Source organism: Bufo bufo, chromosome 7 (assembly GCF_905171765.1).
Source record: "Bufo bufo chromosome 7, aBufBuf1.1, whole genome shotgun sequence".
NCBI classification, from domain to species: Eukaryota; Metazoa; Chordata; class Amphibia; order Anura; family Bufonidae; genus Bufo; species Bufo bufo.
In genome coordinates, this window is record NC_053395.1 from 45,838,734 (window position 1) to 45,861,340 (window position 22,607).

A 22,607-nucleotide genomic window follows, 5' to 3' on the forward strand; every position below is an offset into this window, starting at 1 on the left:
ACTATCGCCACAACACTGCACAGTGTTTTCTGCCTAGTAACGGACTGTACCAACTCACCTGACAGACTAAGCTCTTTCTCAATGCCTAAAAATGTCACCTAAAGTAAACTGTAAACCCGTCTGTTATAAGAAAGTCTAGTAACCAGGCTCTTTCCCCACATTAAACGCATTTCCTTGCTGAATCCCACCCCGCCGCCACCCCCCCTGTACCTGGTAAATGGGAGCTACCGTTGCTATGGAGACGCGGTAACATCTCTGCTGCATGAAGTTGGCTGGAAAGGGGACCGTACACAGGACTTATTCCATAGGGACTGTGCTGGGCTGACCCGTGCAGGTAAATGTCATTAATCTTTATTAAGAAGACGCCATGTCCTAGTTTTGCTTTGGTGAGGTTTCATACAGCAGTCCATGGTATATCTGTATACTGCCTGACTGTACGTACGGCTTACCTGTGGAAGCTTCCTCAGGGAAAGAGATGGCTTCTTCAACCAATCAGAGTTCATGTTTCATTTTTACTGCGGAGGTTAGAATATGAAAGCTGAGCTGTGATTGGTTGCTGTGGAAAATCACATTTAACCCCAGAAAGCCATCATACACTTTGCTTTGCACTCTATCTATAATGTCCAGTGTGAACAGAGGCATGTTCTAATGTTTTGCTTGCTTTGTTGGCCCGCATGGAATATAACTGGGGGTCTCTTCATCGCTACGTTTGCGCCAATTTTACATGTCATTACAGTAAGGCCCTTGCAGGTTTCTACTAGACGTTCTGAGAATTTAAAGGGGCGTTCCCACAAACAACACGTATCGCCCATGCACAGGATAGCGTCGGCAGTCCCCAGGTGCGGACTGGGAACTTAAAGTGGTGCTGGAAAAAAATACTAAAAGTGGCCCCGTTTTGTAGTTGGGTCCAAATTGATGGAAGGCAGGGCCAGCAATACCATATTGTAGCACATTATACCACCGCAACGTGGCCCAAGTACCACAGTCCATCACAAAATACATCCCCAAAAGCTTACACTGGCCGGCCATGGGGAGGGCTTAGGCGGCCCCCTGGGCATCGGCCCACCAGAAAGTTTCCCTGTAAGGTCTATGGCCAATCTGCCCCTGGCAGTCCCATAGAAGTCAATGGAGCAGTGGTCACACATGCGCACCCCCTGTCCCTTCTCACAGGAGACTTTGAGACCCCAGCTTTTGTGACCGTTGGGGGTCCGTCTACTCGGACAGGGGATAAGTGTTGTTTGCTGGAAAATCCCTTTAAAAAGGTCGTCCCATTATAAACAGATGTCCCCTATACAGACATCCCAACCTGCAAAAACTCATTTCAGGGAGGTTTTCTTTTTTTTTTCACGAATTTTTTATTACATTTTCCAGACATATGCAGTATCTGCACACTTTGCTCTATGGTGTGGAGGACTGGGCTCATTACCCTGCCCCAAATTATCATATTTATGTATATGATTAAAGGGATTCTGTCACCACCTATAAGCCCTGTGAGCTAAACATCTGCTCATGTCCAGGGTAGCATTCTGATTTCTAAGGTGGCCTTATAAAAGCTATTTGTGGCTTTATTCTGCGGAAAAACAGGTTTTACTAACCTGTCAATCATTGAATTAAGGTGACCAAGAAGGGGAGGTCTGTGGATGCATGGTGCCCGGCCGCACGCATCGCCGTTCGTGCCCAGCGCCGCCTCTCCCTCCCTCCCCCTCCTCCCGCTTTGAGATTCCGCGCGTGCGCACAGGCTCAGCCTGATGCACCGTTGCGGACTGCTGGCATCGGCTTCTTCTTGCACTGTGCGCATGCGCCGAGAAGGTTTACTGCGAGTAAACTAGAGATGGGAAGTTCGGATCTTTCACATGAATCGGCTCATTTGAATCAGTTCATTCAAATGAACCGATTCATGAATCGAATCTTCGGTTCATTCGCTGAGCTGACAAGGAGCAAGTGAACCCTGTGTGTAATTATCTACCCCACTGTAGGAAAAAAACAAGCATCGGGGGGGGGGGGGGGGGGGGGGAATTTAACACTGGGGTAAATAATATATAATTAAAATGGAGGGTTAAATGTGTAAATGTATTTAAAAAAAATACATCTCTCTCAATAGTTCTATAGCTACTGAATGAGACAGAAAAAGATGCCTTTAACATATATATCTCCTTGAGAAGCCAATTTGACCCTAAAGAATTAATTCAACCTGTAATCTAAACTCTGTCCTGTCACTTCTTATCTCTCTGCTCTGCTATCAGTAAACCTTTCCGGGAGATATTGTCTCACATGCGGGTGTGAGGGAGCCGCTATCTAATAGCGGGAGACTCCCTGAACTTCAGGGAGACTTGAGATCCCTGCCTATAAGTGTCTGGTCACGGGGGTCCACAGGATAGGGGACATGTCCAATCATTGGGATCCGACCACTGGGGCCCTCGTTGATCACAAGAATAGGTGATCTGCGTTCCCCCCAAGTTTGTGGTCGTGTACACGTTCTGCGGCGCTCCATTCAAGTCTATGGAATTGTTAGAGATATCCGAGTACAAATGCTCCGCTATCCCATAGAGTTGAATGGAGTCCCTCAAATGGGGGAACAACTCCCTTCCTTTTCATGATTATCGGGGGCCCTAGCGGTCAGACCGCTGCTGATCAGACATTTATCTGCTACCAAGTGGATAGGGGATAAGGGGGTCATTTATCAAACTGGTGTAAAGTAGAACTGGCTTAGTTGCCCATAGCAACCAATCAGATTCCCCCTTTCATTTTCCAAAGGAGCTGTGAAAAATTGAAGGTGGAATCTGATTGGTTGCTATGGGCAACTAAGCCAGTTCTACTTTACACCAGTTTGATAAATGACCCCCTAAGTGTTTGCAATGGGATAAACCCCTTTAAGCACTACCCTCAAATGCTGGCTATGCCTCCTATAATGGATCTCAATAACGGAAAGGAAGACGCAGATGTGAAAGTAGCCTAAGTCGAAATTTGCTGCAGTATTGCAAAGGTAATAACCCCCCCCCCCCCCCTCCAAACACAGCTTGTGAATAAAGTTATTCCAAAACTTTACTGTATTGTAGAACTTCTAAAGTTGTGGATAATTAATGAAGCCCACATAGCATAAAACCGCAACATAGTGTATTCAAGATAAAAAGGTTTCATTATACTGACACAGGGTGGAGGGTAAACGGACAGGCCCATCAGTAAAAACTCATCGGCCCGGGTTTTTTTTCGTCTGTGAGCCTCTGTCCGGTTCCTTTTATTTGATCTCATTCTTATATTTCTGGGTCTACAGTTCCATCATGTTTTTATTATATAAAGTAACAGTCCTAGGAACAGGACCTGACTCACGCTTTTGGTTTGTACCCTGTTCTCTGCAGGAATGACCCAATGGATCTACAGACAGACAACATGGCTCTTATTCTGGAAAATGAGCAGTTCTTCAAAACTTCTTAGTAAGTATTTTATCACCTATAACCCTATAATCAGATCGATAAAAGTGCACAATATGTTTTTTTTTATTCTGAGGGCCACATTATCAGGTTGCAGTGCGTGAATGGATTTTTGGTAAGAGCCCGTTCACACGGCAGAATTTTACCGTAGACACGGCGACAAGATTCTGCCGGCAGTCGCGTGCTGTCTGCCTTCCATTGCTTTCAGTGGGAGGCAGACCTGCAGTTCGCGGGTTGGTGTTTAAAGCCACAACCATGTCAAGAAAAGGACGTGTCCCTTGTTGGCGCAGTGTGCGGACAGCCACCGCTTGGAGCTGCTGCAGGTGTCAGCTCGTGGTTTCATTCTTCAGTGGAGATAAGCCGCGAGCAGGTCTGCGGCATCCAAATAAAAAAACGGAGGTTTCTGCCGTGGTATACACCGCAGATTTTGTCAGCATCAAAAGCTAAAACTGAAAAGGTAAAAATGATACACATGGACACTTACTTTTAATCCATGTGTCATGTATGGTCCCTCTGGTCCTGGGTGTAACACAGTGCAGTATTGACCATATTCTCCCCTTACAGAGGCTTGTTTGCTTTAAAGCAGGGATGGGGAACCTTTTTTGCTGCCGAGGGCCATTTGGATATTTATAACATCGTTTGCTGGCCATACAAAATTCTCAACTTGCCCCCCATCTCCATCAGCCTGAAATCAACCTCCCATCCGAATGCCCAGCCTACATCAGCCTCAGATCAGACCCCCATCAGACCCTCTCTAGCCTCCAATCAGCCCCATCTGACCCTCAAAGTCTCCATTAGCCTCAGATCAGACCACCATCAGACCCCCAGCCTCGGATCAGACCCCCCATGAGACCGTCCCAAGCCTCCATTAGCCTCAGATCCGCCTCCCGTCAGACTCTCCAGCCTACACCAGCCTCAGATAACACCCCCATCATTCCCCCAGCCTCAGATCAGACTCTCCCTAGCCTCCATTAGCCTCAGATCAGCCCCATCAGACCCTCAAAGTCTCCACCAGCCTCAGATCAGACCCTCCCCAGCCTCCATTATCCTCAGATCAGCCTTCTATCAGACCCCCCAACCCCTATCAGCCCTCCCCCCCCAGCTTCCAGTCAGACTCCCCAGCCTGCACTTCTTCAGATCGGATCCCCAACCACATCTCAGATCAGACGTTTAAAAATAAATAAACTTACCTCTCCATCTATGGATGGCGCTGTTCACTCACCTTCCCTGGTCTTTTTCCTGCCACGCTGTACTGTGACCTGACTGCGCACAGCCTACGTGCACTACATCCTGACACAGAGCAGGGCCCTTAAAAAGACCTGGGAAGGTGAGTACATCCAGTGCAGCGCTGTTCTCACCTTCCTATGTCTCCCGCATGCTAATGACTGCTTCCATAATAGAAGCGGTCATTAGCATTTGCACTGTATGTTCTGGCAGGGGGGCGGAGGCCACATGAAATGATCCTGCTGGCCACATATGGAGGTTTCCCACCCCTGCTTTAAAGAAACATTGAACACAGAAAATGCACAATAAATAACTCAGCACTTCCACCCTTCATCATCTCCATTCCATTGGTCCTGTTTTGTCTCATATTGCAAGTAAGGGCTCATGCACGCGGCCGTTCCATGCATGGACCCAACTTGAATGGGTCCATGATCCATCCGCACCGTAAAAAAATAGTTATATTTTTTTGTGGTGCGGAGGCACGGACAGAAACACCACAGAAGCACGCCATAGTGCTTCCGTGGAGTTCCGTGCCCCCCTTCCGCACCTCCGGATAACGGACCCATTCAAGTGAATGGGTCCGCATCCGTGATGCGGGGAGCACACGGCCGGTGCCCGCATATTGCGAACCCGCTGTATGCGGGCCGCAATACTGCCACGGCCGGGCAACGGACGCGTGCATGAGGCCTAAAACTGAGAAATATATTGGTGGATCTCAATAAATTTGAATATAATTAAAATTTTTATTTATTTCAGTAATTTAATTCAAAAAGGTAAAACGCATATATTCTATAGATTCATTACACACAGAGTGATCTATTTCAAGTGTTTATTACTTTTAATGTTGATGATTACAGACCTCCCAAGTGTCCCTATTTTGTAGGGACAGTCCCTACTTTTGACCGTAGTCCATCTCTCCCTCTTTGCTCCTTAAATGTCCCTCTTTTTGATCTGAGTTACAGATTTGCATTATTACATTTACAATATTGATCCAGAAAGTGTTTTTCTGGTTTCTTTCTGTATATTAGAACCTGCCTTTCATATTAATTCATTATTTAATGCAATTTGGATTTTAGAATTGGTAATGGAGGTATGCGATTATGGCTTACAGCTAATAAAAGCCCAAAAGTCAGTATCTCAGAAATTTAGAATATTATATAAGACCAATTAAAAAAAATGATTTTTAATACAGAAATGTTGGCCTACTGAGAAATCTGTCCAGTATATGCACTGGTCAGGGCTCCTTGAATTACTTCATCAATGTGGCGTGGCACGGAGGCGATCAGCCCTTCAGCTTGTCTGCATTGTTGCGTCTGGTGTCTCTCATCTTCCTCTTGACAATACCTCATACATTCTCTATGGAGGGTGTCAATGACTGTCTTCTGGACAACTGTCAAGTCAGCAGTCTTCCCCATGCCTGTGTAGCCTACTGAACTAGATTGAGGGACCATTAGAATGTGACACCATGAGTCTGCAATATTGAACCTTTTCACAATATTCTAATTTTCTGAAATACTGACTTTTAGGTTTTCATTAGCTATAAGCCATAATCATCATCATTAAAAGTAATAAACACTCTGTGTGTAATGAATCTGTAGAATATATGAGTTTCACCTTTTTGAATTAAATTACTGAAATATTTTTTTTTTTGATGATATTCTAATTTATTGAGACTAGTATAAAGAAATCTTCTTTTTGTCATAGAAGTTTATCCATGTTTCCCCTCCTCCACACAATCCTGTGTCTGGCTGTAAGGCAACTGGCTACAGCAGAAGCCTCCCCTACAGCAGAAGCCTCCCCTACAGCAGAAGCCTCCCCTACTGTCTGCAGTAGAACAAAGACATTGTTTATACCAGCCCCCTTGCTACACCTCATCCACTCAGGGCAAGCAAGCTCCATCACTTTTTGACCTCCCTGCTTCCCCTACATTGTTGAAATTTTAAAGGGGTATTCCCATTTGGAATTGTGAGATAGGTGCATGTCCCACTTCTGGGACCCACCCTTATCTCCAGAATGGGGCCCTTAAAGTGTGAAGGAGAGCACATTGTGCGCATTCCTCTCTGTGGGAGTTCCAAAAATAGCTGAGCGAGTGCGCTCAGCTGTTTTTGGAAGTCCTATAGTGGTAAATGGAGAACGTACTGCGCATGCACGGCTACCTCACGAATAACCTCTATGGGTTATTCCTTTGGAGACCCATTTGGGAGATAGGAGATGGGACCCACAGCTATCTGACACAGCATATCCTAGGGATATGCGATCACTGTCTGAGATGAGATAACCCGGGCCCAGTGAGATACACTCTGTCATGTATATGTCTCCCCTGGGTCAGTCTCCACTTTTCCTTTCTAAGGATCTGAGATCTGGGATCTGAATGTGTCCATTTTGAAATCTGGCAGGATATAAGGGGGTCCCCTTCGAAATAATTTTCCATGATGCCCACTGATGCCTCACAAGTAGTGGTTCTGCCAGAATACAGAAACTACTTTCCTCCATACTTTTTGGGAATGTCAGACCCTAATACCCTTCCATGGGGCTTGTAGACTCCTACTCTATTTGTGCTGATTTATTGTCCTAGTATATATCGTAAACCCTGATGGTTTTGCCCTTGACATCTGCTTTCCGTGATCCTGGTTATATTTTGTGAAATTGCTAAATAAAGAATTAAAACTAAAATAAAGCAGAGCTGCAATGTAAAGCAAGGAAACAGCAGTATCCAGAGCTTCTCATGAGACACATAGCAAAACAGAGCTTTAAAAAGCATCCAGACAGACCCCACTGGAAGTAAATAGCAGATAGCCTCAAGCTGCTCCTTCTATACGTTTTGCATAGATTTGCTTACCCATGGAAAAAGTGCATTTCTTTGTTGTACCACCCTCAAGCATAGAGACAAGGACGTCCTGACCCAAGGATCTTTTTACACCACCAAAGTAAATAGGAGTTGATATATTGATCAGGGGTTGATGCGACCTTAGCACGTCCATGCTTACTGGTGATATTGAGCTGAACATTTCCAGTGTGCTGTACCTTGTACTGGTCAGAGCTGTTCTCATACCAGTCATCCCAAACAGAAGCACATGTCGTAGATGATTTTTCAGCACTTTTTAGCCTTGACTAATGTTCCAGTAGCCAAAGAAAAACAACTGAAATGGATCCACATTTTTACACTTTTCCTACAGTTCTGTATTAGGGTACATCAGGGGCAGACTGTCCATAGACCCCACAGCCAAATTTCCCAGTGGGCAAACACCCAGAGGGCCACCCAAGCCCTCCTCACGGCTGCTGGCCGGGTATATAATGATCTGATGATCTCAAAATTGAATAATGTAGGAGCATTACGTAGTTTTGAATCAGGTACAATGAATTAAACATATGAGCTTCTGAATTCAACTGTATCGCCATCTTCACTGGTATTTAGTTCTGCTGGGACAGTATTTGCTGCTGTACAGTGGTATTTGGTTCTGCTGGGGTGGTATTTTGTGCCGCACTGTGGTATTTGGTTCTGCTGGGACAGTATTTTGTGCCGTACAGTGGTATTTAGTTCTGCTGGGACAGTATTTGCTGCTGTACAGTGGTATTTAGTTCTGCTGGGACAGTATTTAGTGCCGCACTGTGGTATTTGGTTCTGCTGGGGCAGTATTTTGTGCCGCACTGAGGTATTTGGTTCTGCTGGGGCAGTATATTGTGCTGCACTGTGGTATTTGGTTCTGCTGGGGCAGTATTTTGTGCCACACTGTGGTATTTGGTTCTGCTGGGGTGGTATTTTGTGCCACACTGTGGTATTTGGTTCTGCTGGGGCAGTATTTTGTGCCGCACTGTGGTATTTGGTTCTGCTGGGACAGTATTTTGTGCCGCACTGTGGTATTTGGTTCTGTTGGGACAGTATTTTGTGCTGCACTGTGGTATTTGGTTCTGCTGGGACAGTATTTTGTGCTGCACTGTGGTATTTGGTTCTACTGGGGCGGTATATTGTGCTGCACTGTGGTATTTGGTTCTGCTGGGACGGTATATTGTGCTGCACTGTGGTATTTGGTTCTGCTGGGACAGTATTTAGTGCCGCACTGTGGTATTTGGTTCTGCTGAGGCGGTATTTTGTGCTGCACTGTGGTATTTGGTTCTGCTGGGACAGTATTTAGTGCCGCACTGTGGTATTTGGTTCTGCTGAGGCGTTTTTTTTTTGCTGCACTGTGGTATTTGGTTCTGCTGGGACAGTATTTAGTGCCGCACTGTGGTATTTGGTTTTGCAGGGGCAGTATTTTGTGCTGCACTGTGGTATTTGGTTCTGCTGGGACAGTATTTTGTGCTGCACTGTGGTATTTGGTTCTGCTGGGACAGTATTTTGTGCTGCACTGTGGTATTTGGTTCTGCTGGGACAGTATATTGTGCTGCACTGTGGTATTTGGTTCTACTGGGGCGGTATATTGTGCTGCACTGTGGTATTTGGTTCTGCTGGGACAGTATTTAGTGCCGCACTGTGGTATTTGGTTCTGCTGAGGCGGTATTTTGTGCTGCACTGTGGTATTTGGTTCTGCTGGGACAGTATTTTGTGCTGCACTGTGGTATTTGGTTCTACTGGGGCGGTATTTTGTGCTGCACTGTGGTATTTGGTTCTGCTGGGACAGTATTTAGTGCCGCACTGTGGTATTTGGTTCTACTGGGGCGGTATATAGTGCCGCACTGTGGTATTTAGTTCTACTGGGGCGGTATATTGTGCCGCACTGTGGTATTTGGTTCTGCTGGGACGGTATATTGTGCTGCACTGTGGTATTTGGTTCTGCTGGGACAGTATTTAGTGCCGCACTGTGGTATTTGGTTCTGCTGAGGCGGTATTTTGTGCTGCACTGTGGTATTTGGTTCTGCTGGGACAGTATTTAGTGCTGCACTGTGGTATTTGGTTCTGCTGGGACAGTATTTAGTGCCGCACTGTGGTATTTGGTTCTGCTGAGGCGTTTTTTTTTGCTGCACTGTGGTATTTGGTTCTGCTGGGACAGTATTTAGTGCTGCACTGTGGTATTTGGTTCTACTGGGGCGGTATTTTGTGCTGCACTGTGGTATTTGGTTCTGCTGGGACAGTATTTAGTGCCGCACTGTGGTATTTGGTTCTACTGGGACAGTATTTAGTGCCGCACTGTGGTATTTGGTTCTACTGGGGCGGTATTTTGTGCTGCACTGTGGTATTTGGTTCTGCTGGGACAGTATTTAGTGCTGCACTGTGGTATTTGGTTCTACTGGGACAGTATTTAGTGCCGCACTGTGGTATTTGGTTCTGCTGGGACAGTATTTTGTGCCGCACTGTGGTATTTGGTTCTGCTGGGGCGGTATTTTGTGCTGCACTGTGGTATTTGGTTTTGCAGGGGCAGTATTTTGTGCCACACTGTGGTATTTGGTTCTGCTGGGACAGTATTTTGTGCCGCACTGTGGTATTTGGTTCTGCTGGGGCGGTATTTTGTGCTGCACTGTGGTATTTGGTTCTACTGGGGCGGTATTTTCTGCTGCACTGTGGTATTTGGTTCTGCTGGGACAGTATTTAGTGCCGCACTGTGGTATTTGGTTCTGCTGGGGCGGTATTTTGTGCTGCACTGTGGTATTTGGTTCTGCTGGGACAGTATTTAGTGCCGCACTGTGGTATTTGATTCTGCTGGGGCGGTATTTTGTGCTGCACTGTGGTATTTGGTTTTGCAGGGGCAGTATTTTGTGCCACACTGTGGTATTTGGTTCTGCTGGGACAGTATTTAGTGCCGCACTGTGGTATTTGGTTCTGCTGGGGCGGTATTTTGTGCTGCACTGTGGTATTTGGTTCTGCTGGGACAGTATTTTGTGCCGCACTGTGGTATTTGGTTCTGCTGGGGCGGTATTTTGTGCTGCACTGTGGTATTTGGTTCTGCTGGGACAGTATTTTGTGCCGCACTGTGGTATTTGGTTCTGCTGGGGCGGTATTTTGTGCCACACTGTGGTATTTGGTTCTGCTGGGACAGTATTTTGTGCCGCACTGTGGTATTTGGTTCTGCTGGGACAGTATTTTGTGCCACACTGTGGTATTTGGTTCTACTGGGACAGTATTTTGTGCTGCACTGTGGCATTTGGTTCTGCTGGGACAGTATTTAGTGCCGCACTGTGGTATTTGGTTCTGCTGGGGCGGTATTTTGTGCTGCACTGTGGTATTTGGTTCTGCTGGGACAGTATTTTGTGCCGCACTGTGGTATTTGGTTCTGCTGGGGCGGTATTTTGTGCCACACTGTGGTATTTGGTTCTACTGGGACAGTATTTTGTGCTGCACTGTGGTATTTGGTTCTGCTGGGACAGTATTTTGTGCTGCACTGTGGTATTTGGTTCTGCTGGGGCGGTATTTTGTGCCGCTCTACAGTATTGCTGGCTCCGCCTACTGCTGTTGTCCCTCCCTACTTGTGTTGCTCCACCTTCTGTCAATTGTGAACCCACCTACAACAGGGGCCACTTTTCAGTTTTTTCCAGGGTCACTTTATGTTCAAAGTACGCCCCTGGGGTACATCATCCACACTGGACAGAAAATACTGCAGAAATGGTTATGACTTTCACCCTTTGCGGTGGAGAGCTGCAGCATAAACTGTTACTGATTTCACATCCACACCGCAGGTCAGTTAAAACCTTGCAATTTTTTTACACATTGTGTGGATGAGATTTCTGCCTGTACAATTCTGCAGGTTCGGCATGTGGAAATCTTCAGAGGCGGATCTGCAGCGTTTCCACCATGTGTGGATCCATCCTTATGCTGCCATAGGCTCCCTTTGTGCCGCTATATGGTGCCTCTGCACAGTTTTGTGTGAATCCGGGAGCACATTTAGAGGCATATGGGTCTGTAGATTTCTATATTGGTCCGTACAACTCAGAACTTGCACAGAGCTATAATACAGTTATGTAGTGTCAAGATGCCTAAAGGTGCGTTCACACTGTGCCTGCCTTCTACGCCTGGTGCATGCGTTACGCAAGCTTACTGCGACGTACTCATCTAAAGCATCTTTCAGAGGTATACATCGGTAAATCCTGCTGACATATACTGTGCCTCCGAGGTACACTGCAGATGCACCCTTACATTGGCAGAGGTTTGTGAGGTACATACGAGAGCATACCTCTTGGTAAAGAGACTACTTTAACCCCTTCAATCCTGTTTTGGATATTTCTTCCACTGATTTTTTTTTTTTACCAATGCAAAACTAAGCAAGTACAGATTCCAAAAAATCCCTCTCCCACTGATTCCAAGGTATGTAAATCCTCAACTAGTGCTATTTTCAACTATTTTTCTTTTAGGGTCCATTCACACGACCGTAACTGTTTTGCGGCCCTATGATAGAAATGCCTATTCTTGTCCACAAGAACAGGACATGCTCTATCTTTTTTTGCGGGCACTACGGGTGGGGACAGCTCACGATGTGCTGTCCGCATCTTTCGCGATCCCATTAAAAATTAATGGGTCCGCACCCGTTCCGCAAAATTGCGGAACGGATACGGACCCAGAAATACGTTTGTGTGAATGGACCCTTACTGGTTGGAGACTTACCATTGTATTGCACTGTATAGCAGCTGATGCTTTTGCCAGTAATGTGACGCCAGTGTTTGCAGGGTACTTTTGGGATGCATCTTATAAATGATCCCATGTGTAGTTGTGTGAGGAGATCAATAACCATTTCTATGATTTTGTGTTATATTAAAGCCAAGAAGCAGAAGATGGCTTGATACCTGTTCCCATTAGAGTGAGACCCTCCTGGCAAGATGTGAAAGATGACAAATTGATGAAGACGACAGGCGACAGCTTTCTGGTGACACCAGATCGGCTGGTAAGAGTGATATCGTATAATGATTTTATAAAACTCTCTAAATGTGTGGAGAGATCATTCATTAAAGCTATAGATCAATGCCAGTCTGTTGTGCTGCCCCCATGACAACACTTCCTGCCCTGTGCTGCTACTCACATCAGTTTTAAAGTAGTAGCTGCAAGCATTCAAACCAATTAGGCTGCGTTTTGGAAATCCGTCAGTCTGATCCGGTGCAAATGCCAGCTGACAGTCGGACAAAAAACTGTTGCGTACACCACTTTTTTTCTGGCCAAAACACAGCATTTATGTCATAAATCAAATGGATCACCGCTGGACCTCTTGGCAGTCAATGAGTATCTGGTGGTGAAGTAGAGGATCCGGTAATACCAGGTCCTGTGAGATCCAGCAGGCTGGTATGTACCAGAAAAGCCTGCCACATCTCCGAGCAGAGAAGTGAACGTAGCCTAAGTGGGTGGATATCTGAACTAGGAGAAGACTGGAAGTTTTGTTATGGGGACAATAGAGCCAAAATGGGCACAACATCTGTAACTTAAAGGGGTTGTCTCATCATGGTCAATGGGGGCATATCGCTGGGACCTGCACCTATATCGAGAACGGAGCCCCACAAGGTGGTGGCTGGAGGACTCTGGTCCGGCCACCACCAAGCCGACTCCCCATAGAAGTGAATGGGAGCGTACCGCGCATGCGCGGCCCCTGCTCCCATTCATTTCTATAGGGCCGACGGAAATAGCCGAGCCAGCGCTCGATAGAAAATGAATGGAGGGCTGCTGCGCATGCGCAGTGCGCCCTCCTTCACTTGCGGGGCTCCGTTCTCAATATAGGTGCGGGTCCCAGCGGTGGGACCCTCACCTATAAGACAATAGGGGCTAATCCTAGCGATATGCCCCCATTGTCCATGATGAGACTACACCTTTAAAGGGGTTATCCCATGACTAATGTAAAAACATGAAAATCATCATATAGCACATGACAATATCTTTCTAACAAAGCTAGAACCAGCCCTGTACCTCACAGTACAGATCTCCCCATTCATTTATCTGCGGATTAAAATCAAGCTGGCAGCTTAAAGGGAGTGTCCAGCTGCTGCAGCTCAGGGGGCGTGTCTTTTCTGCTGCAGCTCAGGGGGGGTGTCTTTTCTGCTGCAGCTCAGGGGGGGTGTCTTTTCTGCTGCAGCTCAGGGGGCGTGTCTTTTCTGCTGCAGCTCGGGGGGGTGTCTTTTCTGCTGCAGCTCAGGGGGGGTGTCTTTTCTGCTGCAGCTCGGGGGGGTGTCTTTTCTGCTGCAGCTCAGGGGGGGTGTCTTTTCTGCTGCAGCTCAGGGGGGGGGGTGTCTTTTCTGCTGCAGCTCAGGGGGGGTGTCTTTTCTGCTGCAGCTCAGGGGGGGGTGTCTTTTCTGCTGCAGCTCTCTTCCTATCACAACTCAGGAGGCTGTTGAAGGATAAAACTGAGCATGTGCGGCCATCTCACCCATGACGGTACCTATGCAACTAGGACCTCCCATCCAGGACAGGAAACCTGAAGAAATAAAATGGTTCACACCCCCACCACACCTCAGTTCAGGTTTCCTGTACTCCGGATATGAGGTGCCTGAGGAGCTCTGGCTCATGCCGTGATTTTGGTTCTTACCTCAGGAGGCTGGGGAGGTCCGGGCCTACTATACCGTAAAGGGACCTATCCCTAGCGGCGGCAGTTTCCTCAGGGAGCTGCTGCCTGAGCCTGCTCTTCTTCTTGCCTCCTCCCAAGCCTCTGTGGGGAGCTGCTGTGGCCGTGTTCAAGCGGCTCCCGGTCCATTGTAGTGGGATGCCCGGCGTCCCGCTTCCAAGATGGCGGCGCGCGCTTCCCTGCATTCTGCGCATGCGCACTGTGGCGGCCCCTTCCGGGCCGGAAGGGGTGTGTGTATCCTCCCTCATTGGATTAGGCACTATTGGGCCTAGGGGTTAAAAGAAGCCGAGGCGCGCTTTACAAATCGGCAGCAGCAGAAGGCAGCCAGCCTTGTGGCACACAGTGCTGTGCAGGATCGGGGTTTCCGCCAGCATGTCAGAACCAGGTGATGCAGGATGTGCCAACCCCTGGAGCCCTCGAGGCCCACAAGCCCGGTATTGGTCCTGAGGAGCGGGGAAGCTTGACTCTACTATGGGTGAGATTTATCCTCTCCTAATTAATTTTGGGTGTTATTTTTGCTTTATTGTTATAGGTAGCAAAAACACCAAAGAAATCATCCGGAAAGACTAAACATAACGAATGTGGAAGATGTAGAGTAGCTTTAGCAGCCTCTTGTATTAAACCACTATGTCAAGCTTGTATAGATAAGCTGGTTATGGAAGAGTCACACAGCTTATCTAAAAATATTAAGGCCTTGGTACGGTCAGAAGTTAAATCTTCTATTAAAGCTCTCGATCGAAGTCGCCCAAGGTCTCCTGAAAGGTCCACCTATAATAAGGACTCTGATTCAGATTTTTCTGGGGAGGACGAGGATAGAGAATCTGGCCAGGCCTTATCGGATGATTTCTTCTCTTCAGATGAGGATTCAGCAGGGAGGGCTCTTTTTCCACCGGAAGATACTGAGCCTTTACTTAAAGCCGTTAAAGCCACCATGCAATTAGAGGATGTAAAACAACCTAAATCTGTTGCTGACCAGGTTTTTGAGGGGCTCGGCCCTAAAAGCCGTAGAGTTTTCCCTGTTCACAAAAATATGGAAGCCCTTATCAGAAAAGAATAGAAAAATCCTGATAGAAAATTTTTCATTCCTAATTCTGTAAAAAGAAAATATATTTGGGACAGAGCCCCCATGGTAGATGCCCCGATAGCTAAAATAGCCCAAAAAAATCGGCTCTACCTTTCGCTGATTTAGGCTGCTTAGGAGATCCTCTAGATAAAAAGGCAGACGTTTATCTTAGACTGGCTTGGGAGTCTGCTTCAACAAGTCTAAGGCCGGCCATTGCCGCCTCTTGGGTTTCCAGGTCCTTAAGGCTTTAGTTAGATCAACTGGAAGTTCATATTAAGGAGAAAGTACCTAGAGAAGAATTACTATCTTCCCTCCCTACTTTTGCTAAAGCCGCAGATTTCCTGGCGGACGCTTCAACTGATGCGACCCGTTTTTCTGCCAGAGCAGCTGCCATGTCTAACATTGCTAGACGGGCTATCTGGCTTAAATCGTGGAAGGGGGACCAGGGTTCCATGTCTAGACTCTGCTCTGTTCCATGTGAGGGTTCTAGGCTGTTTGGTTCCTCGCTTGATGACATCCTAGAGAGGGCCTCAGATAAAAAGAGGGGTTTCCCGGTTCCTCAGAAAACTTCCTTTTTTCGTAAATACCAGGCCAGTTTTAAAAAAAAGGGGTAGGCAGAGTGACAGGAGAGACAGGGAAAAATTTCCTAAAAGATCTTTTTTTTTTTTTTTCAAGCCCCAGGACAATAGACCAAAGGACAAAATCAATGATGCCAGATCTCAGGTGGGGGTTTCTCAGAACAAATGGATCCTAAGTGTAATAGAAAACGGATTTCGGCTGGAATTTCTTTCTCATCCACCAGATTTTTTTGCCCAGACAGCGTGTCCCAAAAATCTGGAAAGAACAAACGCTTTAGAATTAGAAGTTTTAGTTTGTCCGTTTCCGAAACAGAGAGTGATTTTAAACCTAAAAAAATTTAACAAATCTCTGGTCTACTGTAAAGGGGGAATATTAATCACCAATATTTATGCGAATATCAATAATTAATATTCATAAATAGGAGGAGCCGTCTATCGATGACTCCGCCTATTTATACCTTTATAATAATAATAATTATATACTTTCACTATACTTTGCCTTACACTAACCACTAAACTAGCTGCATGCGCCTTACTAAACTAACTATCGCTAATAACCACACGTTACAGATAGTTACAAATAAAACACAGTATTTATTAATACCAACAATACACTACACACGCAATACACTAACAATACAGTATTATAAATACAGCACTAAACTACACTACACGGTTCCCAAATTCCACCCACAAACTAACTATACAGTTCACACACACAGATATTAACAGCCCACCCCACCTGGTACTAATCCTATCCCTAAGGGAACCACGAGGGTTAACGTTGGCACTGCAGGGGTGAATGCAGGCCACAGACACAGTCTGGGGGAATGGGGAGCAAGGATGCTCCTGCAGGACTTGGGTTGGGGATTGGTCAATGCAAGGGTTAATACCTTGCAAGTGTATGATGGAATAGGGGTGGATAGTGGGGGTTAGGATCAGGAAGAGTCATGGTGGTGAGGGTGAGTGGTAATGGGCAAGGGGTTATAGTGGGTATGGGTATAGTTGGTGGGACAGGGTAGGTAAGGGTTAATCAGGGGGAAATCGTTGGTGGGATAGTGGTAGGGGTTAATCAGGCAGGGGAAAACGTTGGTGGGATAGCGGTAGGTCAGGGGTGTAGGGGTTAATAAGGGAGGAATTCTCAGCGCTTAGTTGCTCGTTCGTCTAGGGGGTGCTCGTAGTACAGGGGGATCCTCTTCAGGGGGGGCGGCTCGGCTTCTCTCCTTCAGTGCAGGGGCCGCCGGATATTTATATCCGGCTGCCCGCACTGCCGACACACCGTGGCGCGCGGGCGTGCGCCACCATCCGTGACACGTGGGCTGGCGCAGTGAGATGACGTCCCTGCGCCAGCCCGCGCGCCTCCGAAAGAGCGCTGCCCCGACGCGCCACTTACTAACAGGCGGGAGAAGCCTTTGATCTCCCGCCTGTAGCACTTTGCATTCCGGGCAGCGCAATGGTAATCGCGCTGCCGGAATGCACATAATAGAGGGAGGGGAGGTTTCTCCCTTCCTTCTATCATGTATAATTATCTCCAGCAGCGCTGGAGATAATTAAAACAAAGGACTCAGATTCTGTTGAATCTGAGTTCTTTGTAGTCATCAGGATGACCGGACCTTTATCCGGTCATTCTGATGCAATCAACCAGATTGCATCAGTGTGAATGCTTGGGGCACATTCACACTGATGCGCCTGGTTTCAGGTATTGGGGCCTATGGATATGGGGGGGGATATCTATAAGGGGCATAGATATATTATAAGGGGGATTATAAGGGGGCACAGCTTCCAGGGACCACATATTTCCCACAGGGGCCACAATGAGCCACCAAGGCCAGATGTGCGCAGATACTGGGCACATCTGCGCACATCATCCTATGATGTGGCAGTCCGTGCATGCATATATATCATACATGCATGCATGTGTTTGCATGCATGTATGGATATATATATGCATGCGTCTCAACCCTTCCTCAACATCTACAAAAAAAATCGTATGGAGACGATAAAATCAACTGTGGATCTCCTCTTCCAGGATTGCTGGATGGCAAGCTTGGATCTGGAGGATGCATATTACCATGTTCCAATCCATGCTTCCTCCCAAAAGTTTTTAAGAACAGCAGTCTGGGTCAGGGGAGAGTTACTGCATCTCCAATACAGAGCACTGCCCTTCGGGGTTTCTCAGGCTCCCAGAGTCTTTACCAAAGTAGTGGCAGAAATAGCGGCCTTTGTAAGACTGTCTGGAATTACGCTAGTGCCCTATCTGGACGATTTTCTAATAGTCTCTCAGTCAAAAGAGAAACTAAAAAAAAAAGATATAAAATTCCTCTGCTCCACTTTGAAAAATCTAGGATGGAAAATAAACTGGGAAAAATCATACCCAATTCCTTCTCAGGTTTGCATTTTCTTAGAAATTCAGCTGGACTCCCGTCTGCAAAGAAGTTTTCTTCCGCTTCCAAGGAAAGAGTCGATCAGGGAGCAAGTATGGTCAGTCTTCCTTTCTTACCAGTGTACTTTCAGGGAAGCAATGGCGGCACTCGGGCAGATGACATCAGCAATTCCAGCAGTACCTTATGCACAGATCCACTCCAGAGAGCTTCAGGCAAACATTCTAAAATCATGGGACGGCTCCCCTTATTCCTTGGATCAGAGTTTCCACCTTTTTTCAAAGACAAGACTCTCCTTGTTGTGGTGGACAGTTCCGGAGAATCTGTCCGCAGGGGTTCCATGGAAGTTTCTGGACCCAGCTATAATTACCACAGACGCCAGCCCTTAGGGTTGGGGGGCCCACTCCCAGAACAGGTGCTGGCAGGGGAGATGGGACTTGAACAGGAGGAAAGCATCCTCCAATTTTAAGGACTTAAAGGCAGTAGAGATGGCACTGAAGTTGGCTATACCTGAGGTAAAACACGGGAAGATTGTCTTTTATTCCGACAATTCTACAGCAGTGGCCTACATAAACCGTCAAGGGGGAACGAGAGTCCCCCCTCATTTTACTTCTATGCCAGAAAATCTTTTATATAGCGGAGGAGAGAAGGCTTTTTGTGTCAGCAGTGCATCTGAAGGGGAAGGAGAACGTCATAGCAGACTTCCTAAGTTGAGTCCACGTAAAAAAAGGGGAATGGTGTCTAAACAAAGACATTTTTTTGCAAATAGTCCAGGGGTACGGTCTTCCCACAGTGGACCTTTTTGCCTCAAGAGCCAACAGAAAAGTAGAGAGGTTCTTCTCCCTCAACTATTTGGACAGCCCGTTAGCAATAGACGGGTTAGCACAGGACTGGAGCCAGGAATTAGGGTATGCCTTCCCTCCATTTTGCCTTATTTCCCAGGTATTGAAGAAAATAGAAAGAGAGGGGGCCTCGGTTATCCTGATAGCTCCAATGTGGCCAAAGAGGTCCTGGTACTCCAGTCTGCTAAGGATGGATTTTGAAAGGAAAGTTTTGGTCTAGAAGGGGATTATCCACCAATGTAGTTTCCACTATGCTGAAGAGTAGGAAGGTGGTTACCTCAATAAAATATAACAAAGTTTGAAATGTTTTTTCAGCCTTCTTAGGACATAGCCCAGATCCCTGTAAGTCTCCCTAGAGTTTTTGCAAGCAGGGCTAGACAGAAATCTTAAAGCATCTACATTATAAGTCCAGGTAGCTGCTTTGAGTTATTTCTTTGATTCCAGATTAGCAGATCACCCATGGATTAAAAGATTCTTGTCGGCAGCATCAACAATGCACCCTTCTTTAAGAGCCTTGTCTCCCCCCTGGGATTTAAATGCTGTCCTTTCGGCCCTATCTCAAAAGCCATTTAAACCGTTAACTGAGATTTCTATTAAAATGCTTACTTTCAAAATGGCCTTCCTTTTAGCATCTGCTAGACGGGTTTCAGAAATTCAGGCTTTCTCTGCTTTCCCTCCCTATACTGCCATTTTAGAAGACAAGGTTGATTATTAGACCACTTCCATCCTTTCAGCCTAAGGTGGTCTCAGATTTTCATAGAAGTCAGGATGTGATTCTACCCTCCTTCTGTCCAAATCCAACTAGTCTGTTGGAAGAAAAATTCCATTGCCTTGACGTCAGAAGGTGTTTAAAGGGTTTCTATCACTTCGTTTCACCTATTTAGCTTTCAGACACTAGCGATCCGCTAGTGTCTGCTTTATCTAACCATCCTAATATAACTGTTTATTGGGCAGCCGTTTAGCTTAAAAAATAACTTATATAGATATGCAAATGAGCCTCTAGGTGCTATGGGGGTGTGATTAGCACCTAGAGGCTCCGTCTACCTTAACAAACTGCCGCCGCCCAGCGCGTCCCTCCAGCCCGCCCATCTCCTCCGGAATGCGATGCTCCTCGTATTCGGCGCATGCGCAGTGAATGTCTGATCGCTTCCCTGCTCAGACATCTCCACTGCGCCTGTTCCTCGGAGCACTATGACGTCATCGGCGCAGGCGCAGTGGAGATGTCTGAGCAGGGAAGCGATCAGACATTCACTGCGCATGCGCCGAATACGAGGAGCATCGCATTCCGGAGGAGATGGGCGGGCTGGAGGGACGCGCTGGGCGGCGGCAGTTTGTTAAGGTAGACGGAGCCTCTAGGTGCTAATCACGCCCCCATAGCACCTAGAGGCTCATTTGCATATCTATATAAGTTATTTTTTTAGCTAAACGGCTGCCCAATAAACAGTTATATTAGGATGGTTAGATAAAGCAGACACTAGCGGATCGCTAGTGTCTGAAAGCTAAATAGGTGAAACGAAGTGATAGAAACCCTTTAATTTTTTACCTAGACTCCACATCATCTTGGAAAATAGACGAGAATCTCCTTATTCAGTTTTTGGGTAGAGCTAGAGGTCGCAAAGCCTTTACTAGTGTTATAGCTAGATGGGTTAAGACTTCTATTTCTCTGGCTTATTCTTCCCGTAGCCTAACTCCCCCTTCGGGGTTCGGGGCTCATTCCACCAGTTCTGTGGCGGCCTCTTGGGCGGAGAAAGCGGATGCGTCTCTGGCCCAGATATGCAGAGCTGCTACTTGGAGCTCTCCCCATACCTTTTTTAACATTACAGACTGCATCTTGACTCAGATGCAGCCTTTGGGAGAAAAGGGCTAGTCCCTCCCTAAATTATTTATCTTATAGTTTATTCTCGCATGGGTGCCATCATGGGTGAGGGGAAAACAATAATTACTCTTACCGGTAATTGTTTTTCTTGAATATATATATATATGCAGTAGCTGCAGAAAGTATTAGAAGGGATATAACTTACCAGATTGGTTCTCTTCTTTGCCACTTTGTGGGTTGGTTTCTGTCTTCAACCTTCTTTTTCTTGGTGGTTGGCACGCCTCCGGAGGTCTGTTTATTAGAATCACTGAGGTGTGGTGGGGGTGTGAACCCTTTTATCTCTTCAGGTTTCCTGTCCGGGATGGGAGGTCCTAGCCGCATGGGTGCTGTCATGGGTTTCAAGAAAAACAATTACCGGTAGGAGTAATTATTGTTTTCTGCTGCAGCTCAGAGGGCGTGTCCATTCTGCTGCAGCTCTCTCCCTATCACAGCTCAGGGGGCGTGTTCATGCTCTCCCTATCACTGCTCAGGAGGCTGTTGAAGGATGAAACTGAGCATGTGCGGCCTTCTCAGTGAGCCGGACAAAGAAATAAAAAAACAAACAAACAGCAGGTGGCGCTATACAGATAAATTTTATTAAATAGCTGAATGGCTATACAAATTTTTTAGTTACATACAATTACAAAAGTATTCAGATCCAGGTGCTGATTGGAAAACTAGAATATTTCTTGTTGGACAACCCCCCTTTTTTTTGTACATCTTTAAGATAATGTAATTCATTTTTTTTTTATAGAGATTTTAGCTGTTTATTGTGCTGATTGAGATTCCAGCACTGATCATTCAGTACGACAACTACTGATAACTATTATCTTCTGATCTCAGTGAGTGGGACAAAGCTCGGTATTGCTGTTTTTCCAGAATCTGAGGGTAAAAACATTCTGTCCTATATGACAAGTGTATTTTTACCCTCAGATTCTGGAAACCAACAGGGCTTTGTCCTGCTTGACTCTATATGCCTTCAAAATGAAACTAACGCTTTCCATGGTCCACAGTGCCATTTCTAACCAGGAAGGTACATTTGAAGGTTATATGAAAAATTATTTGCTTTCCTTGATATTTTTGCATCAAATATCACAGAGGCGTGACATACGAACCCCACCAACTGCTGTGAATGAAAAACAGGTGCTCTGGCACAAATAAAGAGGATGGCGCCACCTAGGGATATAACAGTAGTATAGCTTATAGTATATACAGTATATTATGTATTTATACATACAGTATAATATACTTTATATATGCCGATATAATAACTTTATTTTAATTAAAGGGATTAACTTAAGCAGCTGTAAGGATGAGCCTGCTTGCATTGACTTGTACAGTATGTAACAGGCTTGTCTATACGGCCCCTTACACAGACATGGCTCTGCGCACAAACACTTTATATGGGTTTACTCCACAAATTACATTTGTGCGAAAAGCTTTTAATAAACATTTTATTTTTATTTTATATTGACAGCCTTTCCTCAGGATAGGTCATCAATATCTGATAGGTGGGGTCCAAAACTCGGCCCCCAACTGATATCTTTTTTTTTATTTTTTTTACAATGTTTCATTTAAAGGTGTAGGACTTATGGGGGCTATGCACATCAGACAAAAGTTGATAAATATGTTGGTTTTAACCATAATAGTCATTCATTGGAAGAATGATCCCAAAGCGATCCTTCACCCAGGGTCATTGAACATGTATGGTGAATTTGAAGGAATGTAAACGACAGTATGGTCTAAAATATGTATGGCTGCGTTCAGCG

General features: G+C 46.1%; 1 protein-coding gene across 1 annotated transcript in view; it reads left to right on the top strand.

Annotated features, from left to right (window-relative positions):
• The first annotated feature begins 274 nt into the window (after positions 1-274).
• VWA3A (von Willebrand factor A domain containing 3A) overlaps positions 275-22,607 on the top strand; it is a 166,323-nt gene continuing 143,990 nt past the window's right edge. Inside the window, exons 1-3 of the mRNA XM_040441103.1 lie at positions 275-334; positions 3,357-3,431; positions 12,337-12,460. Of these exons, the coding sequence (XP_040297037.1) occupies positions 3,367-3,431; positions 12,337-12,460 (189 nt within the window). The 5' untranslated portion in view covers positions 275-334; positions 3,357-3,366. The remainder of the gene's footprint in view (positions 335-3,356; positions 3,432-12,336; positions 12,461-22,607) is intronic.